We start from the raw sequence: 25,520 nt of genomic DNA on the forward strand, positions 1-25,520 counted from the left end.
GTAATGGGGGTGTCCCCCGACAAGACCACAACGGCTGTGGGTCACTAAAGGATGCGGAGATAAACCATCCAGAGAAGGTTTTCAGGGAACAGCATCTGTTTGATTGCATGTGGGCAACCACACATATAGTGGAAGCCTATGGAAGGTGACTGGTTAGCACTTTACCTCGGAGTGGACAGTGAGCGCACACACCACCAGGGTCTCTACACAGAAGCACCACATAAAGGAGATGGGGAGTGCAGGCTCGTCTGTAGGCCAGCTGCCGGCTACTCACGCTACACAGGGTTCTGACTTCAGGAGCATGGCGGGCCATGCTTCTTATCTAAAAGCGCAGTGTGCCATGTAGGCTGGCCAACAGGTCATGCCTACATTTTCTCCTACAGGGGGTGGAGGCAGAAGGATTGCTGAGTTTGCTGGCCTTTAGCCTAGCCCCAGGTTCAAGGGAACAAAGCAGCCAGAAATAGAGCAGGACACCCAATGTCCTACCCCTTGCTTTGGCCTCTGCACACATAGGTGTGCACACTCCCCACACACCACACAGTGAACTATAACAAAAGGAGGCAAATCATACCGGTAACATGAACACCTGTAACCACAGCTAAGGCAGGAGGGCAAGTTAGAGGCTAGCCTGGGCTACACAGCAAGACTGTGGCTTTAAAAAAGAAAAGAAAGCAGCTGGGCAGTGGTGACACATGACTTTAATCCCAGCAGTCATGAGGCAGAGGCAGGCAGATCTCTGAGAGTTTGAGGCCAGCCTGGTCTACAGAGTGAGTTCCGGGTCAGCCAGGGCTACACCAAGAAATTCTGTCTAAAAAGGAAAAGAAAGGGAGGGGAGGGGAGGGAGGCAACATGGTTGAACAGTTAGCCTCTCATACTAAATACAATACATCAGACATAAAAATAGAAACTCCAAGTACATGAACTACCTAAAACAGACAGAATGACAGAACAGTGGTGCTGCTGGAAGCTTTGGGGAAGTCTTCACAGGTTAAGGGTTCTGTGAGCTCCGGAGACAAGGGTGGGAATGAGCTGCACAGCCAAGTAAAAGCATTAAGAAGCCAATGACCTTGTACAGTTCAAGCTAAAACAAACATGAAGATAAAGAGTTTACAACAAAATTTCAGAAGTTTCTAGAAACAATTAAAATGCTTTAAGTAAAATAAAGTTTAAACATAAAGTTACCAAAATGAGAGTTTCTACCTAAAAATCATGACTTTACGTCCCCGATAATCAGTCTGATTATTTACCTATCACCAGGGGAACCCACAGCTAAAAACCCTGTAATCCTGTTGAGCAGCTAAGAAACTGCATAGCTCAGAGGAGTGTTCCTTCCTTTCTCACCCCTGGGGATCATCATGTGGGATGGGATGACTGGCGCTCTCCTGACACTGCAGGTCATCTTCCATCGCCACCCCTAATGTTCTGGACATCAAGAAGGACTGGGCCATGCGCTTTACCATTCAATTGCCACAGTCCCCGGGTCACAGTTCGCTCAGAACTTCCACCACCACCACAATATTCCAGCTGTTCTCGTGGGTACAGAATGATTACTCTCACCCTGCCTAAGTCTAAAGTGCTCTCACTTTTTCCTGCATAGAATGATTTGGATGTAGCTTACCTGCGCCTGACAAACTTCAATGCACTGGAAAGCCTGGCCTCTGATATGTCATTCTTGGGGTGATGAGGTCAAGAAATGAGGCCTGCTACAGGGTTATTGTGTCATGGAGGCACTATTTTTGGAAGGGATTAATGAAGACCTCATGGAATTCCCAAGTAACGAGGCTGCTTTAAGGAACCCGGCACCTCCCGAGCCTCTTTAACACACATCATCACATGAAGCACATAGCTACGGTGCGGCCCTTCACACCAAAACCAAGCAGATGCCAATGTCATATTCTCAGATCTCCACAACTATTTTGTGTATAAACCACACATCCATGTGTGCTTTGTAACAGCAACACAAAATGAGTAACACATACACTAAGCCAAAGTTGTTCGCTTTGATACACAACTGCATTTTATTATCCAATTGGAGCTCTACACAAGTAGAATACAGGAGATGAGTCCCACATAAAATTATTAAAGTGTTACTTCTCCAGTGCTATTTAAACTGAAATAGTACCTTTGTCTACTGGAGGGAAACAAACATTAAAAACCAAGGAAAATGGAAATCTCCCCTCCCCTGGAGTTTAGGGAAGGTTCCTGTGCATGGTACCCATAGAGTGGGAGCAGCAGCTCCTAGCAGAAGTACAAAGTGGTCAGCAGGGACGCACTACAGGGCTCTGCTCTTCTCTTTCAACAAGAATGGAGAATGATGCCCACACCTTCCTGCACCTCTGCACAGGGTCATCCCAGCAACCTTAATTAATCTCCTGAACTAAAGTCAATTCACTGAAGATCAGCCACATTAGCAGCTCAAAAAAGCTATGAACATCCAAAACCAAGCCTTCTCCTCTTTAAATGCCTCTTCCCTTCTAATGTCTACAGCTTGCAAGAAGGCTGTTTCAAATGGGAGTCTATGTTTATGAAGAATAAATAGAACAAGAGAGAAAATACATTCAATCGAAATGGAAACTGAAACCATCTTTGGGGCCTCTTCAAATTCATGACTTGCAGCTTAATTGTCTTTGGGATTGGAGACTCGGCCAAAGCCATAGCTCACTATGCACACGTCCTGCTCATACATCATACAAACTACTACTATTCTAGGCAGACAGGGGACTGAATGAAAGCAAGATTGTAGCCTTCACAGGGCTTATAGCCATTGAAAGAAGCCATGCAACAGTACATAACAAAAGGAAGAAAAACAGTAAGCCAGAGGAAGAAAGTCATCTTTACAGGCAGCGGGAAGAAGTTTTCCTAACACACAGCCTGAGTAAAGGGTATCTGGGACAGTATCTGAAGGAGGCAGACTTGTGGGTCTGGGCTGGAACACACTGGACGGGGGTCAGAGTGTGCTCAGTAGGGAACTGTATGCCTGGAATGTATGTGGCCCTGACTTCAATTACCAATGCACCAGATTAAAAAAATAAAAACCATATTCTAAGCAGCAGGAAGAAGAACTGCAAAGCACCCCCAGCAGGAAACCTGTCTGCCCTGAGAGGGCAGTGCACAGCACATAGGGTCCTGGGTGCCATCAGCAGAGAAGGGGCCACATGCTGATGGATGAGAGGTGGAGTGTGGGAGCTGAAGATGCCTCCTACATTACACACAAGGAACATTCGGGAATAGATGGCTAATTAGAATGATGTGGAGGTGGAAAGTGACTTGAGGCATAAAAATTGTCTTTGAAATAATTGAAAGTAGAGATAATGGAGAAGAGAAGTAAAAAAGAGCAGCAGGCATACAATTCAGCCACTGCTGCAAAACAGACTTGGGGGGCAGTGAGAACCCACCATATGGCTTCCTACGCAGAAGGCAATAAGAAAGCAGAGCCCTACACCTCAAGCACTGTTGTGAGGATTAAGTGATATAAAAGCTATTTTCTCTTTATAAAATATTAAATGTCATCCAAATGTCAAAGGTATAAAAAACACAAAAGAAACTGTTGAAGCCATATACACAAGCCAAGAAGAATGGACAGCTGAATTAAAAAAAAAAACCAACCATTTCCAGAATTTAAAATCCTGAATCATGATAGGACACTAGTAGAATTCAGGTGTTTCTGGAACAAGGACTACTCTCACCAAATGTGAGGTCAAACTGTTGACCTTGTGTACATCCTACTTCACAAGTGAGTCTGTCAGATACGCTAAGCCAATAGGCTGAAGATGATGTCCCAACACTGGAGAAACCTCAGGTGACTGTACAGGCAGCTGGCTGTTTCTGTCAACTCACATTTTTTTGGAAGCTGCTTGCGTGCACTTCCTGTTTTTATTTTTGTTGGGTAATATCATTTCCTTCTTGGGTCTCTGAGGGAGTTGAAGATTAGATAGTTATAGTTTTCCTTATTAAGTATTTTAGAAAAGAAACTCACTAAAGAGGTGTAAGTGTATAAATTTGAAAGACATTATAAGATAGTTCTGTTAGTAATATGTTAGGATAAAAAATGAATCAGGTACAGTTTTGACTTACCAAAATAGGATAGATAATGGAATCATTTTCTCTGAGTTTGTCAAATGCAAATGGACTAGATGTTGTTTAGGTATTTATTGCTAGTAAATATTGTATATAGTTATTGTACTTATTGTATATAATTTTTCTTATATTAGTGAAAACTTTTTTCTTTTTATTAGAATAGAAAGGGGAAATATGGTGATATTTTATTTGTGCTGAAATGTGATTTTATTTGTATGTTAATAAATAAAGTTGCCTGGGGTCAGAGCTAATAGCAAGCCATTTAGCAGAAGTCCGGCAGTGGTAGCATATGACCTTAATCCCAATCACATGACAGGCAGAATCTCTTTTTGTTCAAGGATACAGCCAGCATGGAGACACACGCCTTTAATCTCAATACCAACCATAGAGACCTAGAGGTCTGTATAAACAGGCAGTGATGAGGAGGTCATGTGGTTGGGTTTACAACCAATGAAAAGGCAGAACAGAAAGTCAATAAAAAGACAGACACACAGGAAGTAGGTCTCTTTCTGAGGGGAAGGACAATAGCAACAGCAAGGGGTAAGAAGGCGATCTTGGTCTTAGCTCTTGGCTGCTGCTCTGACCTCTTGGGCTTTCAACTCTGCATTTGGCTTTGTGTTTCTTATTTAATAAAACTGTTCAGAATTAAATCTACAAACTGTCACTTGTAGATGTCAAGCCAATGATGTATGCACACATACAGTCTGTATATAAAGCTGGTTTCATACTATTATCGTCTGGATGATATGTCAACAAGTACATATGTAATTGAGCATTATGCACAGATTCATGTGTGCTCAAAAGCCAACAAATGGAGAAAGGCAGTGTTCTGCTTCTGTTGTAAGTTACAATCTCAACTATGTATCACATTATTGTTAATTAACTCTATGATCTGGGGCTGAGGAGATGGTTGGGTATTTAAGGGAAGGTACTGAGGTCCTTTGTATCTGGGGGAAAATAGGGAGTATGTATGGTCCTACAGAGTGTGTGTGTGTGTGTGTGTGTGTGTGTGTGTGTGTGTGTGCACGCGCATGTATATGTGGTGTCAGAGTGAGGGGGAGTCTGTGTATGCACACATGTTCTCAAGGCTAAAGAACTATTTTTTTCTGAAAAAGGTGTGCATAATCTTCTTGCATAGGTTCAGTTCCCAGCACTTCCTTGAAGCGGCTCACAATCAATTGTAACCCCAGCTCCAGAGGACCCGTCACTCTCTTCTGGCCTGTGTGGGCTCCTGCACTCATGTGCACATATACGCCATGTATACATGTATTATTTTTAAAAATTCAAAGAAATCTTTTAAAAGTCTATGTTCCATATTATAAATAAATAAAGTTTCTATTCAAGACTATGAGAGAAAGGAAAATAGTCTAGAAATTTACAAAGAAATGGAGAAAATGAGAGGTAAGATATAAATTCCTTTCTGCTCACATTCTGCTTTCCAAAAAAAAACAAACCTATTAACACAAGTAGAACAGTAGAAGAGATTCACTCTTTCCAACAAGACTGACCCCCCCCCCCCCCCCCGCAGCTCAGCGCTCAAGTAGATTAAAGCTGCTATCACATACATAAAACAGTGTAGAGCTCATTCAGTTCAGTTCATCGAGGAGACCTGAAAGCCAAGAACAGGCCTATCCCTGCAAAGAAGAATGGGGTGGGAGTGGGGGCGCTGTTTGTTTAGTTTTTCAAGACAGGGTTTCTCTTTGTAGTCCTGGACTTACTCTGTAGACTAGGCTGGCCTCAAACTCAGAGATTCTGCATCCTGGGTGCTGGGATTAAAGGTGTTAGTGTTGCCATCACGCCTGGCTGTGTAAGTTCTTTATAATACTAACTTTGCTCCTGTGAAAAGCTCAGAGCCTAAGGTTTATTGCTTTGACTCTGAACTTGATCGATACTGTAAGACATTCATTGTTGCCTCAGTCACAGAACTCTGCTCTTAGTTCACTGCAGTGCCTGTTTTCCATGTCTATACAATCTCAGGTGAAGTCTTCACAAGGAAAGAGATTATTACAAAGAGAGCGGTCACTACATATATCAAGAGCAATGTGAAAAGAATACCTCTTGCAAATGTGAGTCTTTCTTCTTGGCAGAGAGAGTCAAGTGTTTATCAATTAGACTGTAATTCTTTTCTGTCTCTTTGTCAAACTTCTTCTTTTCTTCCTACAAAGAAAAGCCAGGCAAGGTCGATTATACATAATACACATAAATCACATGCACAGTTAAATCTACTGGAGGCTAAAATTACAAAAAAAAAAAATGTTAAAAAAAAAAAACCAAAAAACCAAAAAGCGAAGAGCACTAAATGTGGAGGCAGTGCTGAGGCAGAGCCTCCCATGCCCAAGCCGCTGCTTCGGATCAGAGTCGGCACCAGGGCCACGGAGACACTCTCCCGCTGTCTCTCCTCTCGGGAGTTTCTTCCCAGCCCTTTCCTTATGTTCAACTCTTCAGCAGAGTCAAATCACCTCACTCTTCTCTCACATAAGACACATAAGCTCAAGGAACGATCTTTCTCAGGACTTTGTGCAGAGATGAAATTCGTGTCAGACTCAGTCAGGTTAGCCATACAGATTTTGACTCGTAATAATTCTAGAACATCTCAGGGAAGAAAGTCATCAGTAGTCCAATCTGAATAGAAGATCACTCTACCCAGAACTGCTACTGAGTTCCCTGACCTTACAAGGATCCATACACCACCTAACACAGCAACAGCGGTCACCAGACCCCAACGCAATGCTGACGACCACGGAGAGCGGTTTGGTTGATTTCACACACACTTCTCAGGCATAGCCTAGAGCTAGAATCTGCTTTGCTTTGCTACAAAGGAATTTTGAGAAAACAAGTCACCAGCTTCTGCAGGTAAAGATGGCAGAGCAGCCCTCCCTCGGCTCAACACACTTTTAACAAACATTTTGAAGCCTGTGTCTTGGTGATGTTAGAAATGTGTCTGTCATCACCAACTTGCCTTCCTCTCAGCATGTCCAGGCACATCTCCTTCCTTACTTTCTATTTTTTTCTAAATCAAAGATAGTGAACTACCCTAGTCTTTTCTAGCCAGAGTTTTCTCTTTTAGTGGATGATGAAACAAAGGATGTGATTTCTGCATCCTGGCACTTAGGTCCCCACTACACAGGACTACAGATTGAATTCTGGGAGCCTAGGACATCACAGCCTCTGCTTCATCATTTAAGATCATAAATTAGTCCCCACACTGATGAACGAGAGACTCAGGAATTGGTGTTTCTTCCCAGTTCTAAGTATCAACTTGAAAAGCCTGAAAACAAAAATTCAGGACCTTTGGAAAAGGACCCAGGTTCCTTTCCTAGAACCTAAACAGAGGCTCACAAATCCGTGACTCCAGTCCCAAGGGTACTGGTGTCCTCTTTTGTTGTCTGTGAGCACTAAATGCACATGATTCACAGATACACATGTAAGCCAAACACCCATATATGTAAAGTAAAATAATACGTAATCTCCCAAAAGGTCTGACAAGGAGAACCTAAGTCTTCTTCAGAATGATCTGGGAGTATCTTGTGCTGACTCCTCTGTGGAGAGCCCACTGTCCTCGGGTGTGCGAGGGACAAAGCAGGGGTCAGGCAGCTTTCCTCTCACATGTCTAAGTTGTCACACTTCCGCAGAAATGGAAGCACTTTCTCTTTCTGAGGCCCTGGGGAGTTTTCTCTCTCAGTGTACAGCATTTCTGTAAGTGTATGGTACTGATTACAGTTACAGTTGGTTCCTATCTTTTCTGTTTCTCCCGACACTCGCCATCAACTATTTTAATAGCAGGAAATAAAGTACAACTCACATCATTGCCTTCATATCACTACCCATTTAGAAAGCTGACAGCATGGAGAACATATTATGGCACGGATACGTCCTGCCCACTCAGTGTGCTGTACACCTGCAGGACAGCCATATACCACTCTCGCGGGACTTGCCTCTCCACTTCGACAGGAAGGGCAAGCAATTCCTGCATTTTCCACAGTGTGTCCACAATGCATAAGAGTACAGTCTTGGGGGTGGGGATTTAGCTCAGTGGTAGAGCCCTTGCCTAGCAAGCACAAGGCCCTGGGTTCGATCCTCAGCTCCACATACAAAAAAAAAAAAGAGCTGGATTCAATGGCCAAAACCCCCAGCACACTCAGCAATGTTGGTTTGTGATTAATGTGTGGGTAAAGTTGGGGGTGAAAGAAAACAGCAGTAGGGCTGGAGAGATGGCTCAGAGGTTAAGAGCACTGACTGCTCTTCCAGAGGTCCTGAGTTCAATTCCCAGCAACCACATGGTGCTCACAACCATCTGTCATGAGGTCTGGTGCCCTCTTCTGGCCTGCAGAGATATGTGCAGACAGAACACTGTATACATAAGAAATAAATAAATCTTTTAAGAAAAAAAAAAAAAAGAAAGAAAGAAAGAAAAAGAAAACAGTAGCACAAAAACTTTTTTTTTGGGGGGGGGGGGTCCAAGACAGGTTTTCTCTTTTAGTTTTGGTGCCTGTCCTGGATCTTGCTCTATAGAGCAGGCTGGCCTTGAACTCACAGAGATCTGCCTGGCTCTGCCTCCCAAGTGCTGGGATTAAAAGCATTCGCCACCACTGCCTGGCTTAGGCTTTCTTAACTAAGAGTTGTATCTGGGAACCAGTCACACCCACCTACTGAAATGAAACTCAGGCTGGGAGGTTCCACCACACTGCACAGGTGCTGTTGCCTCTGCTCCAGGAATCTCAACCCAGACAATTATTTCCCCTGTGTTTATTCTGAGTGTGACTGCAGCACATCTGTTCTTTGTGTTCACTTCTTGTGCTAAAGTTACATCTATGGACAGGAGCAACCAGTGAGAATGGACCACGTCCTTTCCAATGCTTCACATAGGAGATGGATCGAATACAAATGGCAGCAGAATCTTGGAGTTCAACTTTGCTGTGAGAAGCAGATGTTTCTTAGGAAGCAGATGTGATAAACTGGGGGAGTCTGAGCCAGTCGGCCTCCAGTGAGATGTGAGTGGCTGGGAAAAAGGTTAAAGTACTGCACTGGCAAGCCAGACAGCCGGGGCCGTCTCCATGTGAGAGGCAAGCCTATCACATGTCTTCTCTTTTAATTGTCCTCAAACTGCTGGAAAAAAACCTCAACATGTTTTTATAAAACTCACTATGCCAAGTAAACTTTGTTTACAGATTAAATACAGCTCATAGGAAGTTATCTATAAGTTATCTGTTATAAAGTTGCACATGTAAAAAGAGTGGAGATGTGACTTAAAATAGTAGCGTGGGATAAAACAGGACCAATAGAAATGTATAATTGGGAGAGGAAATTCATGACCCACAACTCAAATTAGCGGAACTCTTAAATATCATTAAAAAATAAAATATAGCTGGGTGGTGATGAGGCAGCCTTTCATCTCAGCTGGAGACAGAGGTAGTTGGATCTCTGTGAATTCGAGGCCAGCCTGGTCTACAGAGAGAGTTCCAGGACAGCCAGGGCTAAACAGAGAAACCCTGTCTCAAAAAAAAATAAGTAAAATATATACAAAGGTCCCCATAGAAAGCACACCATTTTAAAATGCATTATTTAACTAGTGGAGTTGGTGTAACTATTTAACTGGGAAACAAAAACAGAACTCCCACCCATATCAAAATTAATTCCAGATGGGCTGAAAAAGTCACGAGTTAAAAAATGAAGCTATAATAAAGAGATTGTCATCAGATCTTAAAATAAAACACACACCATCTAAGCAAAACAACCAGTAGAGCCCAAAGAGATACTCTAGATTTCCAACCATGCACAGCACTCCAGGTAAGGGTTAGATAGCACATCAGGGAGCTGCAGCCAACATCAGAGTGGAATCAGTCATTCTCAACTCAAAGTCATTGGACCATTCATACACTTCCATGAAAACAGGAAAAAATAATAAAAATAGGAACATATCTGTAAATCACACCAGAGCTTTTGGTTTCTTTTGGAAGACGTAAGATTTTTTTATTATGTTCACTTTAATATTATTATCTTTGTGTAGTTATCTACATTTTACAACTTTTCTTGGGAAACAGGTTTTCCTTTCCAGCTGTACACATTAAATAACATTCAATGTTTGAGTAGTCTAGATGATTTAAACACCTCCTTAGGGAATTTCAATTCTTCTCTTTTTACTTAATAAGGAGGGGAACTATACTCCACACAGGACACAAGGCCCCAAAGACAGGCAGCAATCACCAAGGGACCTCTTTAAAAGTCCCCTGTCCCTCTCTACGTACTCCCCCTAAGCAGGGTCCTGTTGGCTCTGACCCCATGCTCCAAGCTCCCTTCCCCACTCCGGTGTGGGGGGAGGGGGGTGTACACGTTCATGTACCTCCCTTAGCTCCTCCTGTCCTCTGTTCCCACTTGGTATCCCAATGAGCTACCCAGCCCCATCTACAATCCTCCTCCAACTGCCTTTAGCCTTTCTAAAGAGAAGAGAAGTCAGCTCCTCCCCACTACACACTCCAATCCAATGCTTGGCCCTCATCCAGTGTGAGCCACGGCACCTCAGAGGACAAATGAGTAAGCCGGCACAGTATCACAGGCCCCACACTGACCAGAGCCACACAGCACCTGAATACCTGCTGCTCATTCACCCAACCAGTGTTTGCAGACAAACCACGAAGAGTGGATTAAAAACCGGAGTGATTCTTTTTTGGCAAGTGATGGGGAGTAAGTCACAAGCAGGAAGGCAGTGACTGCCACCATAAGTATCCACCCCAAACCTGACCCAAACTTGACCCACAGTGGGTATTTCAAGGTCCTTTTAATTCTGGAAATCCCATTCTGAGACACACTGGGAAACTGAGGAACAGCGCCTGAAGTAGCTGGTCCCAAATCACAGTTCACTTGGGGTGGTCTCCCTGCAGGGAACGAGTGTGTGCCACAGCCATCTGGGGTAGATCCCAGACCTCAGCTCAGCGTATCCCACCACTTTCCCATCTCTTCCTCTCCCACAGCCTTGCTGAAGGCTAGCCAGTGCGTTAGTTCACTGTGTGTCCCAGGGCTGAGCACACGATGCCATGTGACAGACACAGATATGTGCTTTCTAACCAAAGAAAAAGCAGCAGGGTGAAGTTAGAGCAGCACTCCACTTTTCCACCTGCCTGACATGGTAAGCTACATGGGGAAGTCTGGTTCTGCTCATGCTCTGCTGTCATTTACAAGGTCTGGGCCAGTCAGTTCTTATTAAGTATGCTCATTAGACATATTCTTAGAAAGAATGTTTTCTAAATGTGACTGCAAGCTTGGTCCTGGGGTGAAGTGTGAGGTCACAATCATATGAAGCAAACATTGGTTTCGCATCTTGTGCTAGAAGTTTGGGCCTACTAGGTAAATCAAACTCTGCTGTCTCCGAGGTAGTCTTACAGTCTGTCAGGACAGTTCAGTGGCATCTGCTTGACACTCAGCACACTAGCACACTACTGCTACTCTTCTAGACCCAGTCCGCACCATGACCCGACCGGTGAGGTGTCTGTCCCACTGGCCCTTGCCCATTTTACTCAATATACTTTGCGTCTAGTGAGCGATGGCTTTTAAGGCGCTGGGTGCACTGCAAATAAAAGCCATCACCGTACAGAAAAGGAAAGAGTGGAACGAGTTCAGAAACGCAGCTCCTGAAGTAAACCCCTGCCAGCACGCAGCACGGCCCAAAGCACCAGGACACAGGTCTGATTCCAGCAGGCCCACAGGAAAGCACAGAAGAGTCTTCAAATCAGAAACAAGCCCAAACCCAGCAGACATGACTCAAGACAGGCACATCAAAACAGAACAGCATCATCAGGAGCACCTCAGAGGTTTTAAAAATCCAATTTACAAAAACCACCTAGCAACTTAGATTACACTTACACCATAGTTCAACGTGTAATTACGACTTCTAGAACTAGAGACGGCAAGCACAGAGGGAACCAAGAGCCCCACAGAAAAGCAAACAGGTGAAATCAGCACACGGGAAAAGGAGAGGAGAGAAAGCTAAGCGCTGCCAATGACGTCTGAAAACTCTGATGTGGTCAACTTCTAAATGTGCTGTTTTCATCTCCACACGAAACTGCTCCGTGATGGTTGTCAAAAAAAGCCGCAAACTAAGAGTTGAAAGTTTTTTTAAAGCACACTGCAACGGAACACAAGTGTGTGCTTGTCAAAACAGGACTGGGTGTCCAGGAAACAGACACACACATACGCACACACAGACACAGACACACAGACACACACACAGACACAGACACACACAGACACACAGACACAGACACATAGACACACAGACACACACACACACACACACACACACACACACGCATGTACGCGCACACGCAGAGGCATGTGAGCAGGTACCTAAACTGCAAGTTCCTCTTTGGTTCTTACAGAATTATTATAAACCAAATAAGCTCTTTTCTAGACATTTACAAAAAGGCAAGGTGGAGAATTCTGGAGGCAAAGAAAAATGATGCACAGTCTTTGAAAGAATTTACAGTGTGATGCAAGAGATCACCATTTTTGTATTACTACATTATAGAGGCAACCACCTCTATTTATTATGTTAAAAGGGGGGAGTTCTCCCAGGGTCCTATCTGGTTTCTCCAGGGACATCAACAGACAAGACAGCAACTCCACATACTGTACTCACCAAGAATGGAATTAATCCTTCAAAACCTACTGCCAGAAACACACCGAAACTGTAAAGCAATGGGCCTTCTGGGTAGTATTTGGCCACTACCCAGCCTGAGTCATACGCTACATCACTGCAGGAATCTCACCCTTTAAGGGGCTGCTTATTTTGCAAGTCACTTGACTGAACAAACAACAGGGAACATAAAGGATGCCTGGAGCCAGGAAAGACACTGACAGAAGAAGAAAGTACACAACCTAGCAGGTAAACTGACAAGAAAAACATAAGCCATGTGCTGGTCAAGTCACTTGCATTAAGGCAATACAGCCCTTGCCCTCCCTCACCCACCATCCTATGAAAGCATGAACTGAATGCTGTAAGCATGTACTGCCTGCCAATGACACAGAAGCATGTTCAAGCTTCAAACTAGAAGACACACCAGTGGAAAGCAGGACACCAGGTCCTTCACTGGACAGGTAAGGCAAGAGTGGGAAGGTGCATCCGATCAGCTGCCGCAGTCAGGAAGATGGCCAGGCTGCTGCAGCTCATTTACTGTCAGAGAAGGGGTGGGGCACCCCCAGACACCCACTACCCTCAATTTACAGTCTTTCTGTACATTATCAGACCAAACAAAACTTTCAATTCAACAAAGCACTTAAAAGGAGGAAGGAGTCTATAAACAGCAAACAAAAATACTGGAGTGTGTTGGGCCTACCTGTGCAGTCATAGCTACTGAAGTACATGGTTCCAAAGGATTTTGATTTTTTTTTTCTATCTATGAAAAGTGGCAAACGAGATAGTTCTCTTCCCTACTTAAAATGAGTTAGTCTCCACTGGTGGAAATTATTTTGCTAGGTTAACTTCAAGGCTGAGATCACAAACTCTAGAAGTTGCTAAATACATTCAGGCTCTGCTGTGGCAAAGCTGCTTGCTATATTATTCCGGGAAATCCTGGCAACATCCCAGATCCTTCACTGTGAAGCTGTAGGTTACTGTTACAATAAACACTTGCACATAATAGAAGCTCAATAAATTTTTGCTAGAGTCAAGGAAATTACATCCCAACAGCAGTAACCTCTTCCTAGTTTCCAGGACATCCTGTGGAGCAGAGTCCCTAGTCAAGGCCTGGCACAGTCACAGTACTCCTACAACAGTGAAGCAGCACGCGCACACAGTTGTGACTACAGCAGAGCGCTCTCTATCCAGAGAGGAAATTTAAGCCCTGGAAAGGTTTAGCCAAAGGAGATGACTAGTTGTTTTACTCCCCGTCCAGGTGTTTCTGTTTTGTTTTCAATTTCACCTCCCCCCAGGGGAAAGTGCATTTAAAACATCAAACAACAGATGGTCTCCCCCAGCAAGCCCTCCACACTGCCAAATGGGAACAGAGAATACAGCAGCAGCAAAGGCCCCAGCATGTTCTGTTTACAAGTGTGCTCAAATTAGACACCAACCTTTACAGCTCCGAGTTGTTCTTTTCTGAATTTTTCCAAGGGTTTAATCAGGGTCTCAGTAACACTTAGTGCCTGGAGAAGAAGAAGTAACAAAAGAACACAGCATTAGGGAACAGCACTTCATTTCCCCCCGCACTCCACCGGAAGTAAAGTGAACAACATATTCAGCTGTTTGACCTCATTCTGCCAACATAACAACTAAGGCGCTGTATAACTATTAAAGAGCTACATGTCTGTAAATGTTTTCAGGGAAGAGAGTTGAAGCAGCTGGCAGAGAACATGCAACTCAGCCCACAGCTCTCCAAGACCAGCACGATCGAACAAAGGGCTCTATGACACCCACTACAGAGCACTTGTGTTTGAGATCACCTCCTCCTCGGAAATCTAAAATTCAATGACGTTCCTTCAGGGGTAACCAGACCACACTAAGGAAAGACTCAGAACTGTGCGGATTCTTCTTATACAAGTAGTCTGACGTCACCACTGACAATTCCTGTCCTGGTGAGGATGGAAGGTACATTAGCAAAAGTCAGGCCAAGTGCTCAGGCCTGCCGGCAAGCGTCACATCGAGGAGAGTGACAGGCCACAATCTCACTTGTATCTTACCCTGACTCACTTAGGCTTTTTATTCAAAGCCACAAAATGCTGAAAACACAAAGAAAAGGATTATTTACCTAAGGAAAGCATACTTGGTAACAGTATGCTACTGAACAGTGGCCTTCTCAGCCTCCAACTCCAAGATCCAGAAATATCCAGAATGACAGAAGGACCTTAGAACACTATGCAGGAATGTGTGAAGGCCCCTCCAAAACAAAAGAAGAAAGAAAGAACTGAAGCTTAAAATAAAGGAAAAAATGGTAAATGCTTTTAAGAGGAACATGGCAGAAATCAAATCCAGTGCCTTCTCCTACCCTTAGCGTTTTAGGCAAGTGCTCTTCCAGGGGCTATACTCCCTGGCCTTGGGATTCTTAATTTCACCACAGGCTCCTTTGCACTCATTTATTTCATAAGGATTTCTTTTAAAGTAAACACTCCCAATACAAGGTAAATACAAAATATGCAAATGTCCCTTCCAACACAAGGGCTCCTCCTGAGTGCTACTCACCCACTTGGAAAATTTGCTACTTTGCTATACAAAAGCTAAGTAACAGACCCAAAGGAAAAGAGACAGATGGGTTCATCTTCCAAACGCATTCATTTCACGTATTTTGAATGTCAGATTCAAACGTTCCACATTTAGGACCTTGTGACTGGAAACAGTGACAAGCCAGAGAGCACCCTGTCCTGAAGACAACAGACACAAAGTGATATGGAGCAGAGGTCCTGGCCAGCCAAGTAAGGTCTGCGATGGCCCATGCTGCATCTCAGAAAGCAGTCATCAGAGAATCTGCCAGCAGTTTTCAAGGTGATCCAACCCACAGACAATTTCCAGATTCAGATACTTGGGCCTGCAAAGGCACATGCCACCAAGCCAGACAACCAGAATTCGATCCTGAAGATCCATACGGTCGGAGAGAACTGACTCTCCAAATCGTCCTCTGATCTCTACATGCGCACAATGGGATGTGTGTGCCCCTCCACCACACACACAAATTGAATAAATAAATATAATTTTTAAGGAAATATATATGACACCTGTGTCATGTTAAAAGCTTGTCTCTCCAGATCTAGCCTATTACTGTTGCAGAATAAACCCATACATAATAAACACATCTTCTACAAAGGCTGACATGTTCAGGAAAGAAGGACGCCTGGTAAACCCCGCCAGTGTGACAGAGGCTGACAAATCTTATGGTCACAAACGAGAGATACAGGGATCAACAACCCAAGAACAGTGCAGTCAAAGTCCCAAGTGGGCACTCCCCATCCAAGTACATCTTACCAGAGCCGGATGTGAGCACCGGAGCTGGGATACAGACCAGAATGAGAAGCCCCTCAGCCCTCATGAACTCTGCTGATTAGTAGGGGAGGAACACTTGCAAATTCTAGTGATGCTTTCCAGTGGCAAAGTGTGGGCCACCCAAGTGTGGGGAGGGCTTCATCAAAGGTGATAGGAGGAATGTGTTCAGTATTGAGCTTCATCAGAGCAGTTACACAGAAGCTACGTGCTGAAAGACGAGAAGGAATCAGGAATACGAGGTTCAAGAGCAGCAGATTCCAGCCTGGAGCCAGTAGAGGCACAGGGTTAAAGAAAAGGAAGCACTGCCTATGACAGCCCGTGTCAAAGGGGAGGTGTGGCTGGGCATAGAGCACTGGAGGGACAAGAGAGATGAGTGACAGCAGAGGCCAGGACACCTGCAGTGAGAACCCCTGGGGGTGGAAGCCACTGGACAGTTTTTAAGCAGAGAACTGATAGACTGATTGCAGCCCTTTTAAAGATCCCCTGCTCTGAGCCAAGGACTTAGAGGGGAAACTGGAAGAAGAAACTCTTCCCAGGAGGTATCCCCAGGAGGCAAGACAGAATGGTGGCTCACACAAATGTAGACACAAAAAAGAAGCAAGTACATTTGAGACACAGCTGCAAACTAAGGGAACTGAGTGTGGAAAAAAGGAAATATGGCTTCCAGATTTTGTATGAGCAAACAGGTACCTGAGAGCAATGTTACAGTTTTGATCCTTAACGGCCTCCAAAGGTCCATCTGCTGAAGGCACTAGCAGAACCTTGACAAGAGGAAGTGTGGATGAAGTTGGCAGGTCACTGGGAAGGAAGGGATACTGGAATTCCAGCCCCTTCTCTTTTGGGCTTCCTGCTCAACATAAATTGTACAGCTCTGCTCCACCTGACCTGCCATAATGTGCTGCTCACCATCAACACAAAGCAAAGGAGCCAAGCAGTCATGAACCAAAACCTGTGAAGATGCTGCTAAAACATGGTACTGGATAAATGAAGGAGGAGGTGTGGCATACGTATCTGTTAAATGTTATACCAGCATGCAATGGGAGCTGACTTCTCTCCTGAGATGCCAGCCTCTGCAGAAAACATATAATCTATAGGGTCATTCAGATACAGTAGTAGGATAGATCCAGACACAAAAGCTGGAAGTGGAACAGATGTCATGTAACTGTGTCTATACAACACTATGTAAACTCAGTCATGTTAGCCATGTCTATGGGAAAGGCCAGAAAGCAGGTGATCATAACGGAAAGGTGGGAATATCTTGGGAACAGCCATTCTTCAGAGGGATAACCATGATAACTATAAGCACTCAGGAAGAGGTAGGACTTCTCCTGGGTGTTTTGTTTTATCTTTAAAGACAGAAATCAGTACATAAGAGACATAAGTACATAATGTCCTGTGAAGAGCCCACAAAAGAGGCTGAAAGGTCACACAGAACATGGGAAGACACGGAACGCTGACACTGCATGGGGAGCTGCCCTGTCCTGAGACCTGAGATCTTTCCTTTCCTTCTAACAAGAGCCAGTCTTGTCTGCAGACATCATGAAGGAGCTGTGGGAAGGACTAGAGATAGTTATTTTCTCTGTGAGGTATAAGACAACGATGTTTACAGAGAGTTCAGGCCTGGGAATGATGTAAAGATGGGGGTGGGGGTGCGCAGGCAGGCAGACAGGCTTCAAATGAGGATCACTGCCTATGGAATCAGGAATATCCATGGGCAGGGCTAAAGTCCTGCTAGAGAAGTGAGCATAAGTTTTCACCTGCCTCATTGTAGGATTTTTCTCTCACAATGAAGAAACAGGATGAGAGATGAGGTTCATCCCAGATGGAAGCATTTCCTAGAGACACAAATGCATCAGCATCCCAAACTGGGGTACCTAGAAGGCTGCTGAGCTGAGCTGAGCTGCAGGCATCTCCAAGCCACGAAGAAGTAAATCCTTCAGTGAGAGAGCATGGGCAGGAACCCAGCTTAGAGCAGACAACAGGCGCTTTCCAGGCAAAGGTAACACTGAGAAAGCTCCTCCAAGTGGAAAGAAAAACAGCAGATTGAGGCATGGAACTCCCAGAAGTTCAGTGTTAATGCAAGAGGACCACAGGAGGCTGGAGACATCAGATGTCACCTGTAACCATCAAAACAGTACCAAGGCAATGCTCAAGACATGACAAAGACATCCCATAGCACCAGTGTGTGACAGCCTCCTCAAACCCCCGGACTCCACAGCAAACACTCCCTCAAAAAAGGAGACCGGGAAGTTAGATCAAGAGTCATTTTAGGCCATGGAATTTTCCTTCATTTAGAGAACTGGTGTGATACACAGGCATCTGCCTGGCCACCAGGAGCTAAAAAGGAAGATGGAAAGCGTCTGAGGGCCTCTTCCTGCTGAAGTCAACAACAAGCTCCCAAAGCAGAGGAGGAGCGGGGACAGCCAACAGTACACACAGGTCTTGGCTTTGTTTTATCAACTGAAAGCACTCTGTAAAGCTTAAAATCCATCATTAGGTTGTCGTCCCCTGGAAAGTCTAGTCTGTGACTCCAGAACAGAGCCTAAAATACTTTCTTTAAGAACAAAGTAAGCCAACAGTCATTTTTGTAAGTACTGTTGGTAGAAGGACAGTGGCTGTTTTGTTTTCTTCTTTCTCTCAAAAGAGACTGGGGACCCCATGGAGCTTCACGTTCCCTTCATAATTTCACAGAAATATAGCGTTGTTACTATAAAGTATTACTCGTATTTCCTAATACCAAACACTACTCCTCCCCAGAGACAAATGAGTACTCCTAATACCAAACACTGTTCCTTCCCTGACACAGATGAGTACTCCTAATACCAAATACTGCTCCTCCAGACAAATGAGTACTCCTAATACCAAACACTGCTCCTCCACAGAGACAGATGAGTACTCCTAATACCAAACACTGCTCCTCCACAGAGACAGATGAGTACTCCTAATACCAAACACTGCTCCTCCACAGAGACCGATGAGTACTCCTCATACCAAACACTGCTCCTCCACAGAGACAGATGAGTACTCCTAATACCAAACACTACTCCTCCACAGAGACAGATGAGTACTCCTAATACCAAACACTGCTCCTCCACAGAGACAGATGAGTACTCCTAATAACAAACACTGCTCCTCCCCTGACACAGATGAGTACTCCTAATACCAAACACTGCTCCTCCCCTGACATAGATGAGTACTCCTAATAACAAACACTGCTCCTCCACAGAGACAGATGAGTACTCCTGATAACAAACACTGCTCCTCCACAGAGACAGATGAGTACTCCTAATAACAAACACTGCTCCTCCACAGAGACAGATGAGTACTCCTAATACCAAGCACTGCTCCTCCCCAGAGACAGATGAGTACTCCTAATACCAAACACTACTCCTCCACAGAGACAGATGAGTATTAAATCTTCAATGGACTACACTGGGGCTCCCAAGGCCATCTGTGATGATGACACCTTCTACATTAAAGACAAGTGAATTAACAATAATGAGAAAAACTTCCACGTGTTAAAAATGAGATGAAAAGAGCAAATACAGAATGTGATTTTACAAGCACATAAAGGATGATATAATCATTCTGGTAGAAAGAAAATCAGAATCCCTTCATTCCTGAGCCTTGGTAAGTGCTTTAGATGATCTTGGAAACAAAAGGCAACCTCATGAACACAAAACATGCTAACGACTCAGCCCTTGTCCGGCAGCAGCAACCAGCCAACCTTTTCTATGCAAGGCCAGGCAACAATCTGCGACTCTGAGGCCTCTGGCACCAGAGCACAAAATCAGCCATGGGCAGAAAGTGATGCACAGAAGCATTTGTGTTCCCATCCAACCATGCACACACACAGGAGGCAAGATGGACCTATACCAACCCAGCCTAGAGAGTCACCCCATCAGCCTGTACTCTCCACAGACGTCTCCCACGTTTGCTGCTGACAGAGGCTGGAAAAGGGGCCAGGAATATAGAAATATAAAATTATAAGCTTAAGAGATGAAAGCTGACAGTCATCAGCTCTAAAGGTTAACTGCTAACAATGGCTCTCCGCTTTACAGTCAGCTCCTCTGCAACAGCCAGAGGTGAACATTTAACTCCCTTCCCCTTATAGCCAACAACTGCCTGGAACAAAGTTAACTTTTAATAGTTGTTTTTACATGACTCCTAGCATGCACCCCATGCCTGATGTTTCTATGTGACTCCCAACATGCACCCCTTGCCTGACACTATAAGCGGGGGCCAGTACCCACCTCCATTACCACAACCCCAGAATTCCAGCATTGGCTGTGGTCTCAGCTAGCTGGTAAGCTTTTGCACCCCTCAGTGTTTTATTTATTTTTTTTTTCTGGAATAAAGTTTGCTTCTGGTTGAATAGACTTTGGTGATCTGTCACCCATTATTGAGAGACCCTGGACCCAACAATGCAGCCAGGAGAATGCTGGCTGAAGTACTACTGTTCAGTAGCTCTCACACTTAAAAGGGGATTCAAATGTGATCCACAAAGTCTGAGAAAGCTACTGGACTCAGTGCTGAAAGGCAGTTGCTCAAGTGTATGGGACATCTTAACAGTTTGTGTGAATTCAGTAATGAGTTTTGAGCCCTAAAATATTCACTTAATCAAACATGTCCCATCAGACAATGAAGGAACAAACCTTATTACACATGGGGCTCAACTTGGCAGTTACATCTAAAAAGAAGCAAAATACTTCATAGAGATGTCCCTAATTAGGATGCTAAAGAAGATCCAGCCAGTGAGATGGTTCGGCATGGAAAGGTACCAGCTGCGCAAGCCTGACGCCTCATCCCTAGATTCCACTTAAAGGTGGGTGGAGAGAACTAACTACAAGCAGCAGCATTTAATGGAAACAGGGAAGGAGAGAGCATTTAGAAAGAACACAAAGACTGTCTTTGAATATTTAAATGATAAGGAAGAAAACAGATTTTGATTTATTCAAAGTGCAAAACAAGATGTAACAGGTAGAGTCACAGAGCTTCCGTGTTTGGTTTCTCTGTAACAAGCAATTGATTAAGAGCCGTAATGACCCGGCTGCCTTAGAAGGGAGACTGTGACTAACTACCTCTATATAAACAAGAAGAAGCTAGCATCCAACGTCCAGGCAATGTCTGCCATGGGGGCCTTCTCCACAGAAAGTTAGCCACAGAAACCTGAGGTCCTAATTTATCGTCAATCCTGGGATTCTAGATGAGCTGGGGAAAGGCAAGACAGCAAGCTCCAGACTCAGAGATTCACAGTACAATGTGAAAATTAAAATGACTATAAACTTTTCAGTGGTGTTCCATGAGGACTCTGGTCTGAGAACTCTTCTCATTAGATATTGGCTCTAAAAATCTTGAATAGTTTCAAAGAAGTCGAAGATGAGCTGGGCAGTGGTGGAGCATACCTTTAATCTCAGCACTCAGGAAGCACAGGCATACAGACCTGAGTTCCAGGTCAACCTGGTCTACAGAACAAGTTCCAGGACAGCCAGAGGTACACAAAGAAACCCTGTCTCAAAATAATAATAATAATAATAATAATAATAATAATAATAATAATAATAATATAAAAAGATGGCTGTGGACATATCTCCATGGCAGAGTACCTGGTAGGCAGTATCAAATTACCAGTACTAAGTCAAAAACAGAAAAGGAAAAGGAAACTTATTTTGGGCAACCTTCCAGCTCAAGAGGAGCTAAGAAACCTGCTAACAATAACAGAGCACAGAACCGGGTTCTAGCATGGTTAACAGACCACAGGACCGGGTTCTAGCACAGTAACAGACCACAGGACCGGGTTCTAGCATGGTAACAGACCACAGGACCGGATTTAGCATGGTAACAGACCACAGGACTAGGTTCTGGCACAGTAACAGACCACAAGACCGGGTTCTAGTATGGTAACAGAGCACAAGACTGGGTTCTAGCATGGGAGTATCCATAGCAACTGGCAATTCCTCCCACCTTGGGGATCAAAGGTGAGTACTGAGGCTGTAAAGTCAAAGAGAATAAGACTTCTGGCCAAAGACCCACACAGTAAAATGGTGTGGTAATATTAGTGACAATTTCTAAAGCAAGGCCCAGGTGAAACAGAGAACCATTGGGATAAACACCTAACCACATCTTTCTAATAAGGAGCAAATACCAGCAAAGCCAGGTTGCGCATAAAAGAACCAGAAGGAATTATCTTCACTCTCCACAGCCCTCATTATTTAAGGCCTGGATTCCAAGTGCTTGTGACCTCTAAAAGAATGCATAATCTGAGGGCATAAGAGACTTTCCACTGTTTTCTCCCACGACCTTCCAGACACTTTGTTTTATTGCACTAAAGGGAAAACTCCACTTTTCTACTTCAGTGTCAGTCAGCAGCAAAGGAACCACTGAGCTGAGACAGTGTTTGCTTTTCCTGAAATAGAACCTCAAGAAAGGGGGCCAAGGATTTATCTATCTGAACAAAACAACTTTCCCAAAATGAGAAATACTTTTCCAAAAAAGGATTGCTATATCTAAAGACTTTATTCTGTCAATCTCCCCAAGGAATGTGCTTTTTATTACTGAATTTTCTTTTTTCATGTATTATTGGAGAGGTGGGTATATGTAACATCACACATGTGCAGGTCAGAGGACTTGCAGGAGTCTCCATGTGGGTCCCCAGGATCAAACCCAAATTTCAAGTGCCCATCCCACTTTCATTATTTGGATCACCAAACAACTGCTTGAAGAACCCTAGGCCACAACAGTGCCTATCAAATCTACTTTCATATACTTTGAGATCACAAGTTGGATTGGGTCACGAAACAAGAGCAATATCATAATCCCCAGAACAAGGCCAGGTGTGGTGGCACATGTTTCTGATCCCGGGGCTGTGAAGGCGTAGACCAGAGGGACCCAGGACCACGCCCACCAGACTGGCCAAATCCACAGCCACCAAGTAAAGCAAGATGGATTTGGTTCCTTGGGTACAGTGTTATCCTCTGACCCCTCCACCAGCACCCTACCTATGTATCCACACAAACACGCATGCGCCACTTGCTTGTGATCTCTCTCTCTCTCTCTCTCTCTCTCTCTCTCTCTCTCTCACACACACACAAACACACACACACACACACAGAGAGAGAGAGAGAGAGAGAGAGAGAGAGAGAGAGAGAGAGAGAGAGAGAAACAAAGACAATGAGATTGAAACACAGGGAACAAGACTAGCAGATACACTGAGAGAACCATGGAAATGCACCTCGGGGCTCAGTTTTAAGAGCCTGTTCCCCTGTGTTGTCAATAGGCCCTTGGAGCTTCAGAGGATATTCCCTCTGAAAGCATCTGAAAGATTGAAGAAAGTGGGGTGCCTTAAGACAAAAAGGAGGCCAACCCTCTGCTGTGGCCACCACAGCACTGTCAACAGCTGTGCTGCAGGACTACGTGTGCCTGTGACACACTCGTGTGCTGCTGCCTGAGCATCCAGGCTTAGATAACTATTAAACACATGTGTAAAACAGTTCTAAAGTCAACATTGCTCTTACATATTAACGTCACTCAGCACACCGGATACTAGGTTTCATTACGACATTCTACATACACAAGGCATCACCGTTACTTGATCATTTTCAGACCCTCCCTTATCTCCACTGCCCCCATGTATTAGTCCCCGCCTCTTCCCACAAAGAAGAGTGTGTAACCATACAATGAGATACATATTGCCACACAAATTTTCCCCAGCTAAACCAAGTCATTTTTAAACAGTTCCATCCCTCTCCATTCACACTCATGTGTGATCCTTTTCTCCACTTAGCTGGCTGCTCTCCTATATTATAGCTTTTCCTATCAACGTACATCCAAGTTTCCATGGGAATATTAAAATGGTTGAACTAATAAAAGAACAGAGTCAAAGACTGGCATTGAGAGGATACCAAAGTCTTCATGTCAGCAGTGCTCAAAGTGCCCTCCACCGTGGGGATGGAGGCTGCCCTTGGCTCACTGGCTCTGCCCTAACTAGTTCTATTTTTTCACCGCAGAGGAACCAATTCCCTTTGTTATCCAAATACCCCAACCACAAAGAAGGAATGGCACTCCATACCTCACACCCGTGAGGAAAGACAGTGCCGCCCAGGAAGGAAGTCAGCTGCCAACTCAACCCCAGTACAGCATTTTGCTTTTAAGGTCAGCTTAAACTGATCTCTTAGGCCTGGTAGGGAAACAAACTAAAAACAATATTAAGTTGTATAGTAAGAGCTCGAAACCACTGACCTAAAATCATTAGAACCAGGGAGAATTTTTCCCTGAGACTGGGATTTCCTGTGTGGCCCCGGCTGTCCAGGAACTCACTCTGTAGACCAAGTTGTAGGCCTCAAACTCAGAGATCCACCTGCCTCTACCTGGGATTAAAGGTGTATACCACCACCAAGGGCAAAAAGATGAGAATTTTAATTAGCTCACAGAAAGAATTAGGACCTAAGGACAGAGGTGCTGCACACTCCACAGGGTATCAACCTGGAAATCAGGAAGGAGCTTAGAATAAAACGTTCCTGAAAGCCCAAGGCTTCAATCCACGGCCACCTGGGTGCAGTGTGCATCCCTACAATTATGAGTTCAATTATCACATTTCTGCTTGCATTCCGAGAAGAACACAAAGTATCCCGTGAGAATGTTTGTCAGTTTTCAATCCTAAATCCCAATTAGCTTGAGACCAACAAAACAAGAGGGTAAGCATTGAAGTTCTGAGAGCCTCGGTTCCAAACTAACTTCGGGAACACTGGCTGTGACCAAGGCTCAGGTTAAAACAGCAAGAAAGAAAACGGAGGACAAGTCTGCATTACTAAGGTTTAAGATTCCTTTAGATGTCTATGTTCTACAGTCTTTAGTTCACACACACACACACACACACACACACACACACACACACACACAAGCCTGGTGAATGTTGGCTAACAGGGAAAGGAACAGAGCAAATCAATAATGGACTCTGAAGGAAAAAAATGGTACTTTCACTGTAATTTTAAAAATCTAATTCTTTGTTGGTAACAATGTTCTAACTTAGGCTTAGTAAATAATAAAACCAGGAACTCAAAAGCTGCTGTGCCTTCTAGAGGGCCTGAGCCTAATAAGGACACTTGTGACGGTTAACCTTGTTTAACCTTGGCCCCTTTCCTCTCTGCATGTGGGACAGTAAGGACCCTGCTTCTATTTTTTTAAGAAAATAAATACTTGGGCAGAACACTATGAGAAGGAATTTAAAACCACGGAAATAAGTGAGGGATTAGTCTGTCAGGCTACAAAAGCATCATCACACAGAATTTGCAAGTTGGGCTTTCCTGTTTTAAGTTAGAAAAAGAAAATTATAGTTCCTTAAATCAGGGATAATATGGACAAAGCTAGAAGTAAAGCGTATTCAATAAGGCAACAAGCTGCTAAATTTAAAAAAAAAAAAAAAGGAGAGAGAGAGAAAGGGAGGGAGGGAGAAAGAAAGGGAGGAAGAGAGAGAGAGAGC

At 44.2% G+C, this 25,520-nt stretch overlaps 1 protein-coding gene across 2 annotated transcripts in view; it reads right to left on the reverse strand.

Annotated features, from left to right (window-relative positions):
- Positions 1-25,520, reverse strand: part of Arhgap10 (Rho GTPase activating protein 10) — a 271,607-nt gene that overhangs the window by 163,773 nt on the left and 82,314 nt on the right. For both annotated transcript variants that reach the window (XM_036187947.1, XM_036187948.1), the window contains exons 4-5: positions 14,143-14,214; positions 6,133-6,234 (exon numbers count right to left, since the gene is read on the reverse strand). In XM_036187947.1, the coding sequence (XP_036043840.1) occupies positions 6,133-6,234; positions 14,143-14,214 (174 nt within the window). The remainder of the gene's footprint in view (positions 1-6,132; positions 6,235-14,142; positions 14,215-25,520) is intronic.

This window comes from Onychomys torridus, chromosome 5 (genome assembly GCF_903995425.1).
Source record: "Onychomys torridus chromosome 5, mOncTor1.1, whole genome shotgun sequence".
Lineage (NCBI taxonomy): Eukaryota > Metazoa > Chordata > Mammalia > Rodentia > Cricetidae > Onychomys > Onychomys torridus.